General features: G+C 57.4%; 6 protein-coding genes across 6 annotated transcripts; 3 read left to right on the top strand and 3 right to left on the bottom strand.

The window, feature by feature from the left end:
* Window positions 1-36: 36 nt before the first annotated feature.
* Window positions 37-3,037, bottom strand: K437DRAFT_220880 (CNH-domain-containing protein; the record flags this gene model as incomplete). The annotated part of the gene is made up of 4 exons (XM_013389721.1): window positions 37-641; window positions 722-1,733; window positions 1,800-2,243; window positions 2,321-3,037. 4 exons carry the CDS (start codon window positions 3,035-3,037, stop codon window positions 37-39), a joined length of 2,778 nt encoding a protein of 925 aa, XP_013245175.1.
* Window positions 3,038-4,686: 1,649 nt separating this feature from the next.
* K437DRAFT_15905 (uncharacterized protein) lies at window positions 4,687-6,026 on the top strand. The gene has a single exon (XM_013389682.1). It carries the CDS (start codon window positions 5,027-5,029, stop codon window positions 5,753-5,755), a length of 729 nt encoding a protein of 242 aa, XP_013245136.1. The 5' UTR covers window positions 4,687-5,026; the 3' UTR covers window positions 5,756-6,026.
* A 1,168-nt stretch (window positions 6,027-7,194) lies between these two features.
* On the top strand, window positions 7,195-10,835 carry K437DRAFT_254300 (uncharacterized protein). Its single transcript, XM_013389720.1, has 3 exons — window positions 7,195-7,621; window positions 7,738-8,882; window positions 8,956-10,835. Exons 1-3 carry the CDS (start codon window positions 7,547-7,549, stop codon window positions 10,718-10,720), a joined length of 2,985 nt encoding a protein of 994 aa, XP_013245174.1. The 5' UTR covers window positions 7,195-7,546; the 3' UTR covers window positions 10,721-10,835.
* Window positions 10,836-11,057: 222 nt separating this feature from the next.
* K437DRAFT_254299 (uncharacterized protein) lies at window positions 11,058-13,455 on the bottom strand. Its single transcript, XM_013389719.1, has 4 exons — window positions 13,346-13,455; window positions 12,710-13,186; window positions 12,194-12,624; window positions 11,058-12,101 (listed from the first exon to the last, which is right to left on the bottom strand). Exons 1-4 carry the CDS (start codon window positions 13,365-13,367, stop codon window positions 11,169-11,171), a joined length of 1,863 nt encoding a protein of 620 aa, XP_013245173.1. The 5' UTR covers window positions 13,368-13,455; the 3' UTR covers window positions 11,058-11,168.
* A 388-nt stretch (window positions 13,456-13,843) lies between these two features.
* Window positions 13,844-14,761, bottom strand: K437DRAFT_15840 (uncharacterized protein). Its single transcript, XM_013389681.1, has one exon. It carries the CDS (start codon window positions 14,470-14,472, stop codon window positions 14,005-14,007), a length of 468 nt encoding a protein of 155 aa, XP_013245135.1. The 5' UTR covers window positions 14,473-14,761; the 3' UTR covers window positions 13,844-14,004.
* A 524-nt stretch (window positions 14,762-15,285) lies between these two features.
* Window positions 15,286-19,336, top strand: K437DRAFT_261418 (Pkinase-domain-containing protein; the record flags this gene model as incomplete). Its single annotated transcript, XM_013389718.1, has 4 exons — window positions 15,286-15,745; window positions 15,856-16,099; window positions 16,179-18,717; window positions 18,791-19,336. 4 exons carry the CDS (start codon window positions 15,286-15,288, stop codon window positions 19,334-19,336), a joined length of 3,789 nt encoding a protein of 1,262 aa, XP_013245172.1.
* Window positions 19,337-19,462: the final 126 nt, after the last annotated feature.

The raw sequence follows: 19,462 nt of genomic DNA, 5'->3' as shown, positions 1-19,462 counted from the left end.
GGAAACAAGTTAGAAAGTGCTTGCTGTAGTTATCTTTCAACTCGGGTCTTTTGGTCCAGCCAACTTGACGCAAAAGACAGTGCCATCGCCCTGGAAGACGATGTGGCTGCGCGAGGCGTGCGCGCTCTCCCACATGGGGCTGATCGGGGCAGGTGGCGGGCGTGGAACAGGTGTCGCTTGCGAGAATGCATATGGCATCGGTGGGGCACCTGGAGGAGGGCGGGGGCCGCCGTACATCATCGCTTGCTGCGGTGGCATGCTGTTGAAGCCCGTACCACCCATCATCTGCGGGGGCGGGCGCTGGTATCCAGGCAGCATGTTGAGAGAGTGCGCCCGCTGCAGCGCCATGTTGCTGCTGTTGTTGTACATTGGCATGCGTCCGAACGAATTCATCGCATGCATCGCTGCAGCTTGTGCTGGCGGCGCTGGCGGCGGAACATCGGCGAAAAGGCAGCGCAGCGCGGAGCCCGTGATGACCTGATGAAGAGCTCCAGTCTCGACGTGGCGCACTTCGATGAAGGACGGCTCGAAGGCGAGCACGTAGGGGTAGTGGAGGGCGAATGCTGTCGGATGTCCTTCCCAATGGATAATCCAGTTGCCCTTCGAGCGCCAGCCAATCTTGTTGACGTAGAAGGCGAATTCTGGGAAAAGATTTTGAAATATAGGAAAAGAATCAGTCTCAATCTATCCTGAGAAGTCGTTGAGGGGCGCACAGGCTCACCATCGTAGCAGAGAAGGAACTCTCCATTGATGCGGTATATCGCAATGGGCTTGACGTTCTCTTTGCGCTGCACGAAGTCGAGATTGTTGTCTGCGGGGTCTAGTAGGCCCTGCGTGTCGAGCGTTTCGAGATCGATGATCTCGAAACCCTTGTTGCAACCAACGCAGAGTCTGGTTTTGAGGAAATGGACGGAGCTCGACTCGGTTGGAATGTAGAACTCCTTGAAGACGCGGAGAGACTCCTGGCCTGGTCCCTGCAGCAACTTCTGGAACGTCGGACGCTTCTTTCCGCGCATGCTCTGATCGATGGGCTCGAGGGTCTTGATAGTGGAAGATAGGGAGCTGGACTTGACGACGCAGACAAGCGTTCGCTTGAGGCAGATGCCCGCGCGGAAGAACGAGACTGTCCCGGAGATCCGTCTGCCTCGCTTGAGTGAGCCCATTGGGTCGGATGGATCGAGGGCATCTAGTGTGAACGTATGTAGCGTCTTGTCGGCTAGGACAATGAGCACCTGGTACTCCTCCAGGACATCCATCTGAGTCACACCTGGCAGCGGTAGCACCTTGACGGGCGGTCTCGCTTTCTCGCGAAGCTCCGACAGAAAAACGCCTTCGTCAGTGCCGTAGATGATCCTGCGACCAAAGTCGAAAGGCACCGAGCAATTGACCTTGTTGACGCCTCTGAAGAAGCCATCCGAGAGGGTGATAGCGTCAAAGATGTTGCTACGTTGACGCAGAATCTCTTGACGGGTTTCAATGTGCTGGAACCACTTTTGCCTGCTGACATACGTGCTCGCCCACAGCGTCATTGAGTAGCCTTTCCGGCCGAGATACGTGAAAGTGAGAGCATAGCCAGTCTTTGGATCTTGCTTCGGTGCTCCTGCAGCGATCATGCCACCTAGTCGATTGCCAGTGCTCATCTTTGAGCTTACGGACTTTGGCCGCGCTGTCGAGCCTTTGCCGGTCGGCACGTCATCGTAGACCGTCACAATGAGCAGCTCCAAAGGTATCGGCTATGAACAGTAGGGAATCAGTATACAGCACTGCCAGATATAGAACTGCAAGTGCATGAGACTCACCTTCCGGTACACCTTGTATAGCTCGCTCTTCTGCACAGTCTTCGCTTTGGCCATTAACAAAGCATGATCGAAGAGAAAGACTTGCAATTCTGCACTTTCGCTTTGCGTTCCGCCTCGCCTCTTGAGCGGACCCTTGAAAACGAGCTCTCGCGCCTCGTCTCGCAATCGCAAATCAACAGCTTCGCCCTGCTTGAAAACGATCTGCTGATCCAGCTGGGCAAGGTTGAAACGGTTCTCGCTTTTTCCTGTCTCTGCATTGACCTTTGTGAGGAATTCCTTGATGATCTTGATGACCTTTGGCAGTGCTTGCTTGTCGGAGTTATCGTCGGCTGTGTACTTAGTGACTTGCTCTATTAAAAGCGGGTATCTAGCCAGACGCGTTGTTGGCTTGGTCAAGTAGCCATTCAGTTCTAGCTTCCGTGACTCTGGTAGGCGCTCCGTTTCCTGCGTGGCGAATGAGAGAAATATGAGATGAGATGATTGGCTTCCCTTCCAAAATAAAAAGCGGGCAAAGAACTCACGTCCACGAATTTGGCAAATGCCAAATTTGATGCCTTCTCCTTCTCAAACTCGTACTTGCCGTAGAGCTGGTGCGCACCATACTTGACAAATGGCTGGAACAGCGGAACCATCTCGAGGAAAATGTCTCCGACTTTTTCGACGACATCCTGCTGTTTCTGCCGTTTTAACAGCAGCTCGCATAGCTTCGAATTGACTGCATGGATCTCCAAAACATTCCAGAACACTTGGGTTACGAAATCTTCCCGCCTGTCTTCAGGCACGATGACCTTCGTGCGCAGCGGCTTCATCCATTGATCGCGCAGGTACTCGAGGTCGCGGACGAAGTCGCGCTCGGTTGAGATGACCTCGTTGATCAGTTCTTGGCGTTTGCGCTCATTTTCTGAGACGCTTTCCAGCACTTCCTTCGACACGCTCTCCGCCCAAAGCGCGCCTGGCTCCTTGGTCTCGCCGAGCGACTCTTTCGAGATACTGCGCTTGAGACCAGGCTGCGGCTTCAGGTTGAGCCGTGCCTGCTGCTCGAGGCGACGGGGACACGCGATACTGTAGCATAGTCTGTCGCGCGTACATGTCGGACTGTAGCAGTCGGTCAGCAGCGTAAACACACTCGTTGGGTACTCGTCCTCGTCCTTTTCAGCGTATGAGGCGTGAGCGGCGCTGGTCTTACCGCTGGCCACTGTGTCAAGACGTGATGGGGCTGGAGAGAGCCCGTCCGACATTCCGGGGGAATTAGTCACGGATTTCGACGATGCAGCCGACATGGAAGGCGCACTGCTCCCAGGTATGATTTTGGATCCCGGCACGAGCGCATTGTTATTAGGTGATGCGTCAAAGAATCTCTGTGCATCATGGAAAGGACCCTCGTCTTCGGATCCAAAAGGCGTGGTGAGCCGCACTCGGAATTGGTAGAGTTCGTTGGGTGAATCGCGTAGTCGATGGTCGTACGTGACATCATGGAAGAACTTTTGCGCATCAAGCGCTCGACCGAGCAACAGTGCCAAATTGCGATCGGTCGTCTTGATGATGGACGCTATCCGATCTACGGCCTCTCGCCCGTCGAACGCATCTTTGTACGACAACCCATCTTTCGTCCGCTCCGCCACGGCGACGCGCTCTTTGAATGACCTTGCCACAAGCGACAGCAGGGCCGGGTAGACGAGCGGCCCTTTCCGGGGCCTCAATCCTGCTTGCTGCGTTGTCGTCGAGCCTCCGTTCTGCGGGACAGTCAACTGGCTTGGAACTCCTGATCCTGAGACTGTCCGGAGAGAATCGCCAGGCGCACCGTTCCGCGCGTCCGTCAAACGCATAGACTCCATGCTCTGTCGCCATTCCGAGTTGCTGAATGTCGAACCAGGCGCATACGCACTGGTCGCAGCTTGCGTTGCGCTCGATACTGTCCGATGTCTCGTTTGGCCGGCGTAAGCGCCATTGCTTGCTGTCTGTGGCTGCGCTTGCTGCTGATAGGGGGTGAGAGAGGTGACGCCACTAGCAGCTCCAGGAGCAAAGAAGCCGCTGGATGAGTGCATCCCTGTACCGCTTGCGCCATAGACACTGCGCCCGGAGCCAGAGGCAGCGCCGGAGACGGTGTAGACAGAGTTCGCGATCGACTGCCTATCCGATTCGAATGAGTCTCGCCGTTTCGATATGCCGTCATACACTGATGATGCGCTTGACTTTGGCTCAAAGGACTCGTATCCTGTAGGATCGTAGCGAAGGCGTCAGTGTGCACTGGCACTCCTTCACTCATTCTCTGGAAAGGCCGGTGCATATAGCTCATATCACTTTGAGAGAATACTCACGGAAGTTATTCCCGTCATCCCACCCACTCATCAGCCCCGGATCCTGCTCCCTGTTCATGTAAGCGTATTGAGCCGCGGCAATGGCGGCATCGGACGCATGAATTGTCCCGCTTGACATGTAGGTGCCCTCTCCTTCTTCGCCTTCGGCCTCGCTGTCGATTTCGCGGCGGCTACCCGCGGCGATGCCGGCCCCGGCGCTTTGAGCGTCGCCTTGGCGCTCGTGCTCATGGCTGAGCCATTCGGACTCGAGTACGCTGCCGTCCCCGTTGCCCGCGTTTGGTGAAGCGGTCGTGCCCTTCAGACTGGGCTGGTCGGCGGGACACGCGGACGCCACAGACGTCGCCGCCGTCTGGCTGGTATGCGCACTGGTAGAAGTGACACTGTCCGGTGCGCCAAAGGCCCGCTCGGTGCCCGAGCTCCCTTCTCGAGTGCTTGTAACACTGGCGATAGCTGTGGCAACGGACGAAGCGGTCGCAGCCAGTACAGACTTGGCGAGCCAATCGTCTCCGTGGAAGCTGGAGCCGCTCGTATTTGCACTGCCGGTGTCTGGGAGACCGAAACCAGTCTTGAGATCGATGCTGGGCAAACGCGGTGCAGATCGACGGTGTTCGCGTAGCGACGCGGGATTCTCAGCACCCACGACACTACTTATGCTGTTGGCACGCAGACCTTTGCCGCCTTGAGGTACCATGCCGTTCGCAGCGGTGCTATGGTGGAATGCTGCGTCCGTCGCGGATTGCGCTAGCGGAGGCGGCGAAAAGGCACGTCCGCCGCCAGGTGGACCGGCTGCTGGATGCTGCGGATGCGCAGCGCCGTACACGGCAGCTTGGAAGTCGGCGCGAGACGAAGCGCCGGACGTGCTGCCGAATGAAGCGGATGAAGGGCGGTGCAATAGTGACGGGCCGTTGAATGCCTCTGCGCGTGGTGAAATGTTGTTCATGCCGAGACCTCCTCCACCACCACCACTACCGCCGCCCGCGGAACTGCTGCCATCGCTGTAAACGGATTGAGCCATACCGTGGTTTCCCTGACCACCTGCCGCGACGGAGGATGCAGTACTTGAGCGGCGGTCGTACTCGATCGAAGAAGGGGCGTAAGAGGATTGATGCGACATTGGCGCGGCTCGCATGTAAGGCGGTTGCACGCCCATCGTCGCTCCGGCTGGCGGCGCTGCTTGTGGGTAGGCTCCCTGAGGGTATGCAGCGGCAAGGTGCGGAGCGCCATAGTTGGGATGATGCAAAGAGGCGGCAGATGGTGCTCGATCCGGAAGGTACCCTGCAGGATAGCGTACAGGCCCGTAACCTGGCCCTCCTGCCGGTGCTGGCACTCCACCTGGCCCTGGTGGTACCTGTGCATGCATGCCGTTCGCATGTACACTTGCCACGCTGTTCCACCTCTGTGGCAGCACTGTTGGATGTGCGTATCCCGCTGACGGCGCAGCATACTGTGGATTCATTTGTGGGTGGCCCCCATGCATCGGGTTGCCATACTGGACTACCCCAGGTGGAGGCGGTGGTGCTCCGACATGATGGCCAGGCGGCGCCGACGGCCCTTTTGGCTTGGCAGTCGGGCGCCCAAAGATATTCTCATACGCTGTTGTCCGCTTGTCCGGACCTGCATAGGAGGGTGGCATCCTGAATGTGATGGAGCCCTACGCCTTTGCCCGCTGCCCGTGATGCAACCTCCGAAATTCTTCCTGGCCCAGAGAAGGAAACGCCTGTGAGGACGCGTGCTTATCAGAGCACGCCGACGTCCCCGTCAGGAAGGGTCACTCTGAGACCCTCAGAGTAACTCCGGCCCGCGGATGATTAGAGCATTGAACGACGCAGGTAAACAGCCGCTGGCGCTTGGTGGGAAGAGTGGACGAGGACACAGCGCGATATGCTAAGATCCCAAGCGTCAAGGCGTTGGATCCGGCGGTTGGCCAGTCAAAGCAAGCTCCGCCAACGACGGTGAACGGAAAAGGCTGACGGATGGGCGAGTCGGTCGAGCCAGACTAGGGGATGAGTGGAGCTGGACCTTTGAGCAGCTCGATGTCTGAGCGGGCTCGACTTGGGCAGGAAGCCGAAGATGCCCTTGAAAGTGGCGGTGTGCGTCAAGAAATAGTGGTAGCCACTTGATCAGGACGATAAGCGTGAGGTGCCTGTGGCCACTGCGGAGGCCAAATGGCGCGGCTTTGATGATGGGGGTGAGCAGGAGGAGCAAGTTCGGAGGTAGATGGCCCTTGTGTCGATCCTTGATCCTCGCAATTCGGCTCTACGTAGCACAGCACAATCGTCGATGGCAGGAGGGCGCCGGTGTTGCTGACACCTCAAGCTGTTCAGGTGCGCCTATGGCCTCAGCGCAGTGGCATGCGTGCGCAGATGTATGTGTCAAGGCCACAAGCATCGAAAACGATGCGTTCGATGAGCGATCTCGACTCAATACTTACATCAACAGCCAGCTGCCTGCCTGCCACACACACATTGCATGGGATGGGTGTGAGTACATCGCACAAATGGACTCTCTGCGCTGTTCTGCTGCAGGCGCCAGGCGACAGTCAAGATCCAGAGAAGAGATGATACGGCAGTAATGCGGCCAACGGGCATGCCAAGGGCACCGGGGCAGCCTGTGAGGCGCCTCTCACATAAGTTGACTCCGTGGAGTGTCGTCGCGTCCAACACGTCCCCCTTCGCCCCACAGGTCACAGAGGTCGTCACCATGATGGCACCAAACGACGGTGTACTTGAAACTTTTCCTCTGCTCCAGTGCTCACCCTACCCCTTGTGATGAAAAGCGCACTCAGCCCACCTGTCGTCTCTACCCCCGTCCAGTGCTGGGGGGGGGGGGTCTGGAGCGACGCGACTTACTTAACTGGCAAACAGTACGCACGCATGCACACAGAGCTACCGCGGCTGGCAGTAGGAGAGTCGTCTACGTAGAGTACGTGAGAGAGTGAGTGATCAATCAGGTTCCGCGTAGACGACAGGTATGCAGTGCTAGACTCCACTAGTCTCCGCCCTGCCAAAACCCAAAATAACGGCCTCACTCATCTTGTGCTCCATGAAAGCTCTCTCCGCGTGAACAAAACCTGGCGCCTTGCTTTGTGCCTTGACAGAACATTTCATGAAGGGAAACGCAGTCATAATCAAGATTGGATACGACGCGACTGCTTTCTTTGATCGAGAGGGTTATACAATAAGCAAGCTGGCAACATGCATGACCAACACAAATCACAACAGACTCCTCTGCGTAGTAGGATGATGCTGCAAGTTGTGACTTCGGCATTGGTACATGATGCTTGATGCATTGTTCCATGATTCTTCATGAGAGCGAGCACGCAGCGCTGTGATCTGGAGTGAATTACTAAAAGGACCGCCTTGTCTTCTTTCTGATGACCGTACCGAAGAGACCCGAATCATCCAAAGAAATCGTCTGACCGTCCATAATATGGCGTCGGACCGATTGCGGAGGCGGATCGCCAACCATGACGTTCAGTCGAACGTAACGGAAAGCTTTGTTACGGTGAGAGTGCCTCAACGTGCGAAAGAATATTCAGAGGGATACTGATCGGCCATGTCCATTGATTTCATAATTTCTGCCCTATTCTTGCACACAAATAATGGATATGCACTGTGAAGATCGGAACACCCCTCCCGTCTCTCGGCTCAAATAGCTATGACGCAAACGAGTACAAGCCGATTTGGGAGCAAGAAGTGCGCGACGAGCAAGGCCGTCGGCGCTTTCACGGTGCCTTCACTGGCGGCTTCTCTGCAGGCTACTTCAACACCGTCGGTTCTAAGGAGGGATGGAAGCCAACGACCTTCAGAAGTTCGCGCACCGAAAAGCTCGCCGCGAGTGGCGGCGGCGAGAAAGCGAAACCGATGAGCAAGCCGGAAGATTTTATGGATGAAGAAGACCTGGCCGAGTTGCGTGAAGAGCGGCAGATCCAAAGCTCAAACCGCTACAGCGATTCCGCAGTCGGTACCTCTGCTCCTATTGGGCGTGACCCGCTAAGCGGCGCAGGCGAAGGAGAGCCACTTGCGGCAGCATTTCTTGATTCCCTCGTGCGGCCCAAGCACTCCTCCGTCGGAACCATGATGCTTAAGCGCATGGGCTGGAAAGAAGGTCATGGTCTCGGTCCTCTCATTACCGCCAAGAGACGCCGGGAGCTACTCGCTCTTTCCCGTCCTTCTACGTCCAAAGTGACGTTAGACGACCTCGAAGGGGAGGCAGATGGAGAGGATGCGGATCATCTGCCCATGCTCGCACGGACTGGGAAGAGACAGCTCTATCCTCCGCCAGACACACCTCTCAATACAATGCTGAACAAGGAAAATCGTCATGGACTGGGTTATTCTGCCGGTAGCAAGGGCATGGATGACGTGCTGCGGCGCGTATACAGGGAGCGCAGGGCTCTCAGACATGGTGAAGACCCCATCCCTGGCGGTCCAGGTACAAGGGGCGGCGCGAATCTCAAGCCCACAGGTCTAGGTGGTCTCGGAAACGCATCCGACGAGGAAGATATGGATGCTTTCATGGGCAGTGTGGAGGGCGATATTGAAGACTGGGCGTTCGGTCACAGTCAGTTCCGCGACCATGAACGTGGCCGTGAAAATCGCCTTTTGCTGGGTCAGGTATCACGCAAAGACGCTGGCAGTGTCGCTCACGCTTGCGCGCAAGGGAGCGCGGAGATGGCAGATGATTACGCAACGAGGTGGCGTGACGGACGGCCCTTGCCGCCAGGTTTTAGGAGAGCTGCTCAAGTGCAGATGCCCGACAAACGGTGTGTTTTGGGACTTATTGCATGTTGCCGCATTTGTACTTTGCTGATGTTACCGCGCATCTTCGTCCTGTAGGTTCCAGCCCTTGCCGGTATCTCCTGACTGGCAACCAGACCAGCGGCGCGTCTTAGCGATCATCTCGAATGAGTCGGCCAAGGCAAGCGAGACGGCAGCTGCCGAGACGTACGCCAACATGAAACCTGAAGACCGTGCGCGCATACTCGGCGAAGCGCGAATACCTGGGCCAGCCCCATCTCTGTCTGACTATATTTCTTCCAAGGCACAAGAAGCGCTTCAACGCAGCCGAGAAACCGGCGACAATGCCGCAGTCGCTGCGCCGTTGTTGGTGGCATCTGCACAAAGCGCGGTCCAACCCTTCGCTCCAAAGCTCACCATCCCTCCGCTCGATCCGTCCACCGCGCTCGCTGCGATCCGCGGCTACATGCCATTCGGTGCTGATCTGTCCAAGCAAGCACGATACCGTGCGTACCTCAAGTCGCAAGCATTTCCCACCGACGCATCCGTGCAGCTCGACAGCGCAGCGGTCATTGCTGAGACACAAATGTCCGTCGAGCAGGTCAACCGAGAGCTTGACGAATTCGTCAAGAGTGCTGCTATCTTCCGACCCATGAATGCTGCCATGGCGAACCGCTTCCGCAGCGCAGATAGCGCGAGCAGCGCTAAGGAGTTCGAAAGCCCCAAGCCGGGTCTGTACCAACCGCCACCGGCTGCGTCTTCCGCACCGTCGTCGTCAACTGGCAATGCCGCCGAAGCAGAGGCGAGGAAAGCGATAGAGGAGAGGCTCCGCGAAGAAGAGAGGCAAGCCCGCACGCCGGCGCAGAATGCTGCGCGCGCAGGCGTGTTTGGCAAGATGACGCGCTCCGTGGAAGAGTGGGTTCCCTCTCGTCTACTCTGCAAGCGCTTCAACGTGCCAGATCCGCATCCGGATCGTACGGGTCGCGAAGCTGCTACAGGCGGAGCAGATGCGGGAGCAGGAGCCGGCGATAACGCGGAAGAGGAACAGCGGCCACCGCCTAGGAGACGGAAGGACCCCTTTGCGTTGACGACCGACGCTGACGACTTGCCGCGTGGCTCGGCTACGGTAACATGGGAGGCGAACAAGCGCTCGATCCAGGCGATGGCCAAGGAGCGCGCCTGGCTACAAGGACAACCTTCTCCGTTTTTGGACGCATCTTCCTCCCTAGCCGGCGGCGCTGACACAGGCAGTTCTGGAACGCCAGCGGGAGGAGCCCGTATCACCAGCACTCCACTCGCATCGGATGGCGGTGGCGGCGTTCCACCAAGTTTGGATCAGGTCGGCCTCGGTGACGACCCTACGCAAGGCCGCGACACGCTCACCTACCAGAAACCGAGCATCGACATATTCAAGGCGATCTTTGCTTCTGATGAGGAGGACAGTGATGAAGAAGAAGGACAAAATACTGGCGTCGATGCGAAAGCCGAAGTTGAAGGCGCATCACAAGCCAAAACAGCACCCACGACGGACAAGAGCATCGCAACCCTTTTACAGCGCGACCGGGTTGGCGATATTGCCGACGGAACGCCTCTGCTGATTCGTCCAACTTTTATCGCCAAGTCTCAGCGCGAGGCGGCTGGCAAAGCGCTTGTTGCGGATGTTGAGGTAGGCGCGGAAGCAGCAGGGAGGATTGATGCGAAAAAGCGCAGGAAAGACAAGGACAAGCAGAAGGACAAGACGAAAAAGGGCAAGAGCGGGTGCCATACACTCAGTTTCGGGATGGAAGAGGATGATGGAGGCGAAGAGGAATTCTCCCCTGCGTTTAGAATCACATCAAGACCAAAAGCCTCGGATCTTTTCTAGCGTCCGAACTTTATAATGCATCCTAACAACTGCTGGGGTATTTCGTGCACTGTATTTTTGGGCTTTGAAGCGAGGGGGTCTCGCCGCACGAGAATCGAGATGACGAAGGTGACGCCAATGGAGCCTGCCAGCCTTTTCATTGAAGATAATGATGAGGTGCTGAAGACTCTTGGGTGAAATCGCGAAAGGTTTCACATAGATGGGACACGCTGGCACGCTGGACTCTGAGACCTGCTCGCGTATTGTGCTACGACATACTTGACAGGCTCATCATGCTAGACAAATTTGGTTCATTCCATTTGGGAGGCACCCTGTATGGATTCATCCAGAATGAGTACTGTGCTTTCAGCTTCAAGACTCCTGTAATACAGCTTTGCCTTGCAAGCCCCGTCCGCGTGCAAAGTGGGACGTATCGCGCACAGCGACGCTTGATGGAGAGTGGAAGGTGTTAGGAAGCCAGCGCCTTACACTCTTCATCCCAGACTTTTCTCGCGACTCTCCGGAGTGCAGAGCCCAACGTCCATGCCGCATCGCCATCGTACCCTTTCCCAGTGGCGATCCGTCCAGTCTGATTGGCATCGCCACCACCAACGCCGTCGCTGTTTCCACCGGGCGGTAATAGAAAGAGCTTCTCCAAGTCTTTCCGCCTCTCTTTACTCTCCACAATCGCCCGCTCGCTCTGTAGAGCGTGTACGTCCCCGTCCTCTGTTCGCGCGCGTTTCATGTCGGGCCGTGCTACAACACGCTCAATGATGATGCGCCCGTGCTCTGTTGCGGAGAAGGTTGAACCTGCCTCTGTCACAGAAGAGGCAGAGGAGGTCAAGGAGCCGAGCGTGTCGTACAGCAGATCGGTCCATTGAATCTTGACGTCTAAAGCTTGCGTCTCGCCTACGGGCCGCGCAGGTCTCCGGCGCTTTGCGAGACGCGCTTGTTTTCGTCGCTTCATGTCTGCTGCGCGTGTCTCTTCGCCATCTATGTCGGCGTCCGGACGGGGTGGGTCGTCCAATGCATCTTCCTGCCCGCTTCCGTCCTCCGTGCCCTCGTCGTCCTCTTCCTCGGTGTCCTCCTCATCGTGCCCATCGACATAATGTGGGCGATCCGCTTGAACTTGGTGCATGCGCCAGCGCTCCAACTCGTGCTCGTTAGGCACGGGGATCGACCAGCGAATCGAGATGGTGTCGAACGCCGCCGTCGAATACGCCTGCAGCACTGCATTCGCATCTGCTGTTTGCTGTACCTCCTTAACGGTAACTCCAGCCGCTCGAGGGGATCGCGAGGCTCGCACTTTCGAGCCAGGAAGGCAAAGATTGCGCAGGCTCTCCGCTTGTCCCCGACGTGATACGTAGGCTTGCAGATGCGAATTGAGGGTGGAAAGGAATGTCTGCGGGCCGGGAGGTGTGAAAGAGTTAGTCAGAGAGAAACAGCGTCAGCACCAGTGCTCACGGACAGCGGGATGGTTGGGAAGATACGCACTCCAAATCCATCGAGCAGTTTCAGATCTTCCAAAAGCTCGAATCCGCCTCTTGTCACAACCTCTGCTGGCGTTGTCCGTGATGAAGTCCCTTGCGCTGCTGCTGTACCCCCGGCAGAAATCCTTCCCTCATCTACCTCTGAGCCGGCCGCACGAGCAGCAGCATTCGTCCCTGCTCGTACTTCGGCAGCTCCGCCGGTTGTCACGGAGCCAGCGCGTTGCTGCACCACGCTGAGATATTGCTGTACGAGCTTTTGAACGGGTACGAAATGCGGTAAGGTGTGTTTGAGCAGCTGCAGACTTCCTGCTGAAGTGGAGGACAAAGATGTGATGGGGGAAAGCGTGGATTGTAAGAAGACGGGCGCTGCCGGGCCGTTTTGCACCGTTTGAGATAGAGGAGCAAAGATGAGGTAGAAGGTCTCGTTGAATGTTCCTGTGTGAATTTGGCGTGTGCAAAGAAGAATGAGTTCTTCATGGACGGCAGACTGATTCACGGCCAATTGAATGCAGCGACACACCTTGGCTAAACGTGTCAATCCGCACCCCAAGGCCCAACCCTTCCCGCCCTTTGCCTTTGTCTCCAGCACCAGGAGCAGGAGCAGGGGCAGGGGCAGGAGCGGCTAGCCCAACGTCAGGATCCTGGACTCCTCTCCCACCATCTTCTAGAGCCGGTCGCTCTTGTTGGACTTCGGCATGTTGCAGTTCCCGCACGAGCCGCTCTCTCCTGCCCACATCCAGATCCACTTCAAAGCACGTCCATCCACAGAGTGTACGACAGAGGATGGAGCGGTCTTCAATTTCCTGCAGCTCTGTGCCGAGTGCGCGGAGGATCTGCGTGCGATCGCCCTTGCTCCTGCGTGTGCTGCTTTGCGGATCAGAAATCTGGGCTGGTGAGGAAGTGGAGCGATGCTGCAGCTGCTGTTCATGTCGCTGCAAATCGAGCAACGCATCGAGCTCGGCCTGCAAGGAGGAGCGGAGGGCTTTCGCTTTATTGACTGTATCATTGGACCCCAGCGTTAGGAAGAGACGCGTTCAGAACAGAAGGAAAGGATGTCAGCTTTGTGCGAAGATTACCACGCGCACAAGCACCTCAGGCACCGCGCGAACGCGCACACGCAGGCGAACGCGCCGCGCTCAAGCCTTCCTCCACGCACCTCGTGATCGCAGCCCGTCCATTGTGAGCGCAGCGCCGCTCGTGTGGGTCTCCTTGTCAAAGAGGCTGACTGTAAAATGTGCTTTCAGATACACCTCTCAGACGATGATCCTGGGCTCGACGTCGTGAAAGTGCATGAAGCGTGATTGTGTTTGAGCTCATTCGCAGAGTATGAGCATGCGGTAGGAACGCGACGTGACCACCCTTTACGACGAGAGAGGACAAGAGCGGGAGATTAACCCTGGTCCAGTCGAGGACGAGGCAGCACCATCCCACACTCTCTGCACCCAACAACACACACCACCAAAGAGACAAAGCGCGACGCGTTCAATTTCCGACAAGAGTACAACCCTAACAAGTCCAACCCCCCGATTAGCTCACGTGATGCAAGAATCCACATTTTTCGGCGCAGGAGCTTGGGCATCGATACCACATGACTCGCTTGTTGCGCGCGCAACGGACGACTCTTTCCGTTTGTTTGTCCGTCCCAACGGCCGCCTTCTAATTGTGGGCCTGGCCTGGGCGGGTCGTGGGGTCTGCCTTCATGCAGAGTAAAGCGGTCCAGCCGTTGCATTTTCATATTCAGCGTCCAACATTGCTGGCCTGGCGGTCAGCCCCACGAGCTGGGAGCCAGTCTGGCGGCGGACCAACCAACGTCTATCATCGTCGCTCCACTCTACCAGCTGCGGCCTTGCCGCAATCTGTCAGAAGTGAATATCCGGGCACTGTACGCGTCACAGCCCCCCACCTCCCAAGCACCAACCGCCAGCATTGGACAATTGTGAATATGGCGAGAGAGCAAACGGGCTCTGGCCGGAGGCCGACCCACTGCACTCCGCAGCCTATTGCAACGCATTCGTTCTCCTTGGCTCCTGCTCTCGCATGCTTGATCCCATGCATGCCAATCGCGCCACCAGCACGCAGGCCCCTGTCTGCCTGCTGTACCCGCGCCGTCTGACCGGCCCTGACCGTGCTCTGGCTTTCGTTGATCGCACCACCCTTCAACCGAACCTCTCCAGCGGAGCAGCAGGTGCATCGTGTCCGGCATCTGCGGTCCGTCTGTGCATGCACACTGTACAAGCCTGCACACATGCATAGACTTTCAAGCAGCTGCAAAGCTTGCAGCATGGTATTTCGTTCCTACGCGAGTCCTCGCATGCGAGCTCAAAGCTTGCGACGCGACAGCGGCTGCCCATGGTCGCCAAGAATGAAGTTCTAGGAAAGGTGCTCAAGCTCCGCTCTTCTACTGCGTCCCCCTCTCTAGCTATCCTGAACCCTGGGGCTTTCTATGTGCTTACTTCCCAGGCTTGACGAGCTGGCGACCAACGTCTGCATGTCTTTGCGCCCGTGTCTCCGTTGCCTGACGAAGTCACGCAGGCTGTGTCTGCTGTGCCGCCTTTCGCTCGCTCGCTCCATTCATTGTCTCCTGCCTCGCAGTCATCTCTCGTTGAACTCGTGAGCGGTGCTCGCTCGGCTCGGTTTATGCTCACCGACTTCGCTCTGGTGACCTTTACCGCATTCACCTTGTTCATCAGCTGGCGTCATCCTCGCACTCGAGCCCCTCTTTGCCAACCTCGACCAATGCTCTTTTGACCTTTCCAATCCTTCTGTCTTTCGCTTTCCATCCTGTTCCACCATCTCTTCGATTCATCATAGTCAACATCCTCATCTGTGTCTTTCTTCAACACACGCAGCTGCCTCTACTTCAACATTTGACAACACTCATCTTGATAACGTAGACAACTGCGCTGCCAACGCAGGTCTCCGAAACCTGATCGCCTTGATTCCTACGTTCCGCATGCTTCTCTAATCTACGCCCTGTTTCGCCCCTTCGACAAGCAAGTCCCTCACATCCTTGCGCGCAATCCTTCGAATGCACATCTGCTTTACACCCGCGCCGTCTCAGAACGAACACACATCTAGCCTGATAGTCACTGCAACATGAGCACGGCGGCCAATCGCGCGGCATATGGCTCAGGCCCTGGGCCAGGGGCAGTCGCTGGGAGATCGCCTATGGGTGCAATCCAGCCTCGTGCGGGTATCTCGCTCGCAGCGCAAGCGCAATCACACGCCTCCGCCGTCGCCAATGCCAAAGCGAGCGCAACAGCAACAGCAACAGGAAGCGGTGTCAGCCGGGGCCCCGCTGGCACTGCTCCTGTGACGGTTAATGCCAGCCGCAAAGCGCCGCCCGCACCTTCATCTGCCTCTGGATCTGCATCGTCACGTCGCGCCCCTGCGGTGCACCACACGAATCAGCAACAGGCCCACCCACACTCACAACAGCCTCAGCCAGCAGCACGACCCTCGACGCGGTTGGAAAGGGAGAAAAAGAAAGACTTCGCCGACCCTGAGAACATCGGACCGTGGAAGTTAGGTGCTGTGATCGGAACCGGCGCTTCTGGTGAGTTATGCACCGTGCGCAATCAAGTGGATACTCGATGCAACTCTGGTCGCCTTGGTTTAGTCATCCTGAGCTGAACTCTACGGTGTGTTGTTTCCGCTTTCTCGCAGGCCGCGTCCGCCTTGCGCATCACGTCAAGCATGGCACACGTGTGGCGGTCAAGATCATCCCGCGGCACCAGCTGGAGAACAAGAATGGCGGGGGAGGAGGCGCTGGCCCGGCACCGGGTACCGAAGCACAAAAGCGCTTAGAGAAGATGGAGATCGGCATCGAAAGGGAGATCATCGTCATGAAGCTCATCAAACACGACAATCTCTTAAGTCTCATTGATGTGTATGAGACAAAGAAGGTCCTGTGAGTCGCATCGTCACTTGAACATCATTTCCGCAGACTCAATTGACAGCGTGATCTTGCTCCTCTGGCATCCATATAGCTACCTCATCATGGAGTATGTCGAAGGGGGCGAGCTTTTCGACCACCTCGTCGCATGCGGGCGTCTCGAAGTGGACTCTGCGCGTGCCTACTTCCGTCAAATCATGTTCGGCGTCGACCACTGCCACTCATTCAATATCTGTCACCGTGACTTGAAGCCGGAAAACCTGTTGCTCTCCAAGGACAAGAGCCAAGTCAAGGTCGCAGACTTTGGCATGGCTGCGCTGCAGCACTCCGGGCGAATGCTCGAGACGAGCTGTGGCAGTCCTCACTATGCCTCGCCTGAGATTGTCTCAGGACGCGCCTACGTTGGTACGTCAACTGATATATGGTCCTGCGGTATCATCCTCTTTGCACTGCTTTGCGGCAAGCTCCCCTTCGATGACCCAAACATGAGCACGCTCCTGCAGAAGGTCAAGGACGGGAAATTTGAGATGCCCAAGCACCTGCGCGATGAGGATGCCAAGGACCTCATATGCAAGATGCTTGTCGTAGACCCGCGCAAGCGCTACACAATGAAGGAGATATTCGCGCATGACTGGTTTACCAATCACGGCAAGCTTTCCAGCACCAATCCTGTCCAAGTCGTCGCGGACGATCTGCCTGTCGAGCTGCCCCTCGTGGGGCTGGATGACGACGATATCTTTCGAGGCCTTACATACCTTTTCCAAGGCGTCTCGAGGGACGAGCTACGGGCGCAACTGCTGAGCAAGGCGGACAATTGGCCGAAGAGGTTCTACAAGCTGCTCCTTAGAAATCAGACTGCCGCCGATGAAGAAGAGTGCAGTGACGACGAAGGAGCTAGTGCGCAGCAACAGCAATTACAACAACAACAACAACAACAACAACAGCGCCAACAGAAGCAGCAACAGGCGCAATTGGTAAAGCAGCAGCAGAGATCGTCGAGTTCCGGCTCGCGACCAACAAAAGCTGCGGTCACAACCACAACTTCGTCTTTCAGCGCTGCTGCCAGCACCGCGTCCACCACCGTGACGAATGGTGGCCGAGATGACAGAGCCCGTCCTCGCCGCTCGCTGGACAAAGACCAGACACAAACGCAAACCACGCGCACAAGCAGCGTCAGCAGGACCCCGGGCCAGCATCAGCGCACCCCTGTGCTGAACAGGCGGTCATCCGCAGAACCCTACAGCTCACCAAGCGCGCGTACTGCCGACGGAGATTCTGCAGCAGCGCGCGGTAGTCCACGGGCAACAGCTGCCAACTCGTACGCAAGCACAGGTCCCGGTTCGCGGTCTTCTTTCGATCATCCCCGCGCAAACGCGACTCCTAGTGCGTACGACACTCCCCAGTCGCTTCGTCACCAGCGCTCGAGTGTAGATGGCACGCCAACGCGCGGTGTGCCGCAGATCACATTCCGCGGTGCCACGCCTGGCACGGACGGCTTGGACGCGGGGCTCGCAAGCGCCAAAGACGCTGTTACACCTGCTGCAACACATGGTGCGAACATGGGCACGGGTGCGATTAGCAATGCAAGCAACGCAATATTGGGGGCGGGTACGAGCGCTGGTGCAAGCGGAGCTGCGGCTGGCTACAAGCGTCAAGCTGCGGCAAGCGTTCCTATCAGCCGCGCTGGATCACTACGCCCACCTTCCCGTCCAGCTTCGCCAGACAAGGCTCTGTCCAATCGACCCACGAGCTCGATTCAGCAACCAGTCATCCCAGTCCCGTCCGTTGGTGATGCAGCCGTTCAGCACTTCCTTAAAGAGGTCGCCGATGAACTTGCTTCGATCCGCGCTAGCGGTGCGGATCCTGGCCGTGCAGATCGTTTGCAGGCCAAGATGCATCGAGCCCAGGTGTCGGGCTGGTTGAGCCCTCGCTCCGTGGGAGCAACTTCACCGTCGCCAGCAGCTGATGTTCGTTTCGAAGATGCAGATGACGACCGCAGCGAAGCCGGGAGCTACAGATCAGGGACGGACTCTAGCTCACCTTACACCCCTACTTCGCCTCTACCACCCGTCCTTTATGGTGGACCGGAGACCATCGTGGCTCCCCTCACCATCGCGGACAAGGGCAAGGCGCGCACTGGCGACGTGCCTGTCTCGCCTCGCAAGCGCTCTAGTCAGCTGTCGATTGACAGCCAAGGGAATACCAACGCCCACGCTAACACGATGGTTGCACGCTCCTCAACCCGTAGGTCCGCCACGTCCACGCGAGCGAGCGTCTTCAGCACAGGGACTTCGCACAGCAATGACTCTGAAAGGCTGAGCGTCGTCATGGGTGGCGGCGCACGCGCCTCTGGCATCACTTCACGGGATGAGATTGGTATGCCCTATGAACAGACACGCCCCGGTCCTTCGCCCCTTCGTATTGAGAGCAAGAGCAAGGCTGCCACGGCTGGCCAACCGGCAGGGCTCACTCGTCTCCAGCAGAAGAATCCCGGGCTGGGGCTTGACTTGAAGGCCGCGAGTGGTACCGTCGAGAGCACCGTCTCTTCGCCGGTTGCTAGTACTGTGTCGTCCGAGTTCTCCAGCCCCAGACAGGCAAGCTGGTTTGGCAGCATTTTTAACTGGAAGCCATCGGTAAGTAACAAGGGCTGCAGAACACGCGTTATAGCCCATCGCTGACGGATTGAACACTGTGTTCGCTTCTCAGAGTTTCACGCTCAATTCGATCGAGAATTTGACCGTCACACTGGAGACCGCCAAGAAGCTCCTGCAAAGCTTCGGGGTGGTGACGTCGGTGGAAAACTCTGAGCATGCTCCTGTGCTCAAGTGCTCGGCGCTGGATGTGAAGGACTCGACGGGCCGGCTAACGGCGAACAAGCAAGTCCGTTTCCGCATCGAATTCGTCATCCTTCCCATCGTCTCGGCCGCTGGCGCCCCGTCCAGTCCGAATCGCCTGAGCGTTGCGTCACCTACGCTGTCCACCTACTCGGACTCTTCCAGCGGCAGCGGCGGTGCTGGAGGGGCAAGGAGAGCCAACAGCATCCGGGCGTCGAGCATCTATTCGGCTGCAGGCTCTGCTGCTGGTGGGGCCGCGGGCGTGTATGCCACCAAAGTCAAAATCACACAGGAGAAGGGCAGCAACAACACGCTCAAGACCATCTTTGCTCTTTTGCGCGAGCAGTGGACGCTCGACATGCTCGCGCGCAGCCCCGATGCTCGCTCGAGCATCTACTCTGCGAGTCCCAACATGTAGCCAGTTCACATTCGGCTATTGCTCCATGGTTCCTTTGAGGCAAGGATTCGTCCGCCATCCGCCGTTTTCCCACTCAGTTCAGCATCTGACTTCTCGCAGTTTGTACAGTGGTCAAATCCACACCTT

Source organism: Tilletiaria anomala (assembly GCF_000711695.1).
Source record: "Tilletiaria anomala UBC 951 chromosome Unknown K437scaffold_11, whole genome shotgun sequence".
Taxonomy (NCBI): domain Eukaryota; kingdom Fungi; phylum Basidiomycota; class Exobasidiomycetes; order Georgefischeriales; family Tilletiariaceae; genus Tilletiaria; species Tilletiaria anomala.
The sequence above is the reverse complement of the archived record's forward strand: the minus strand, read 5'-3'. Positions and strand labels throughout refer to the sequence as shown.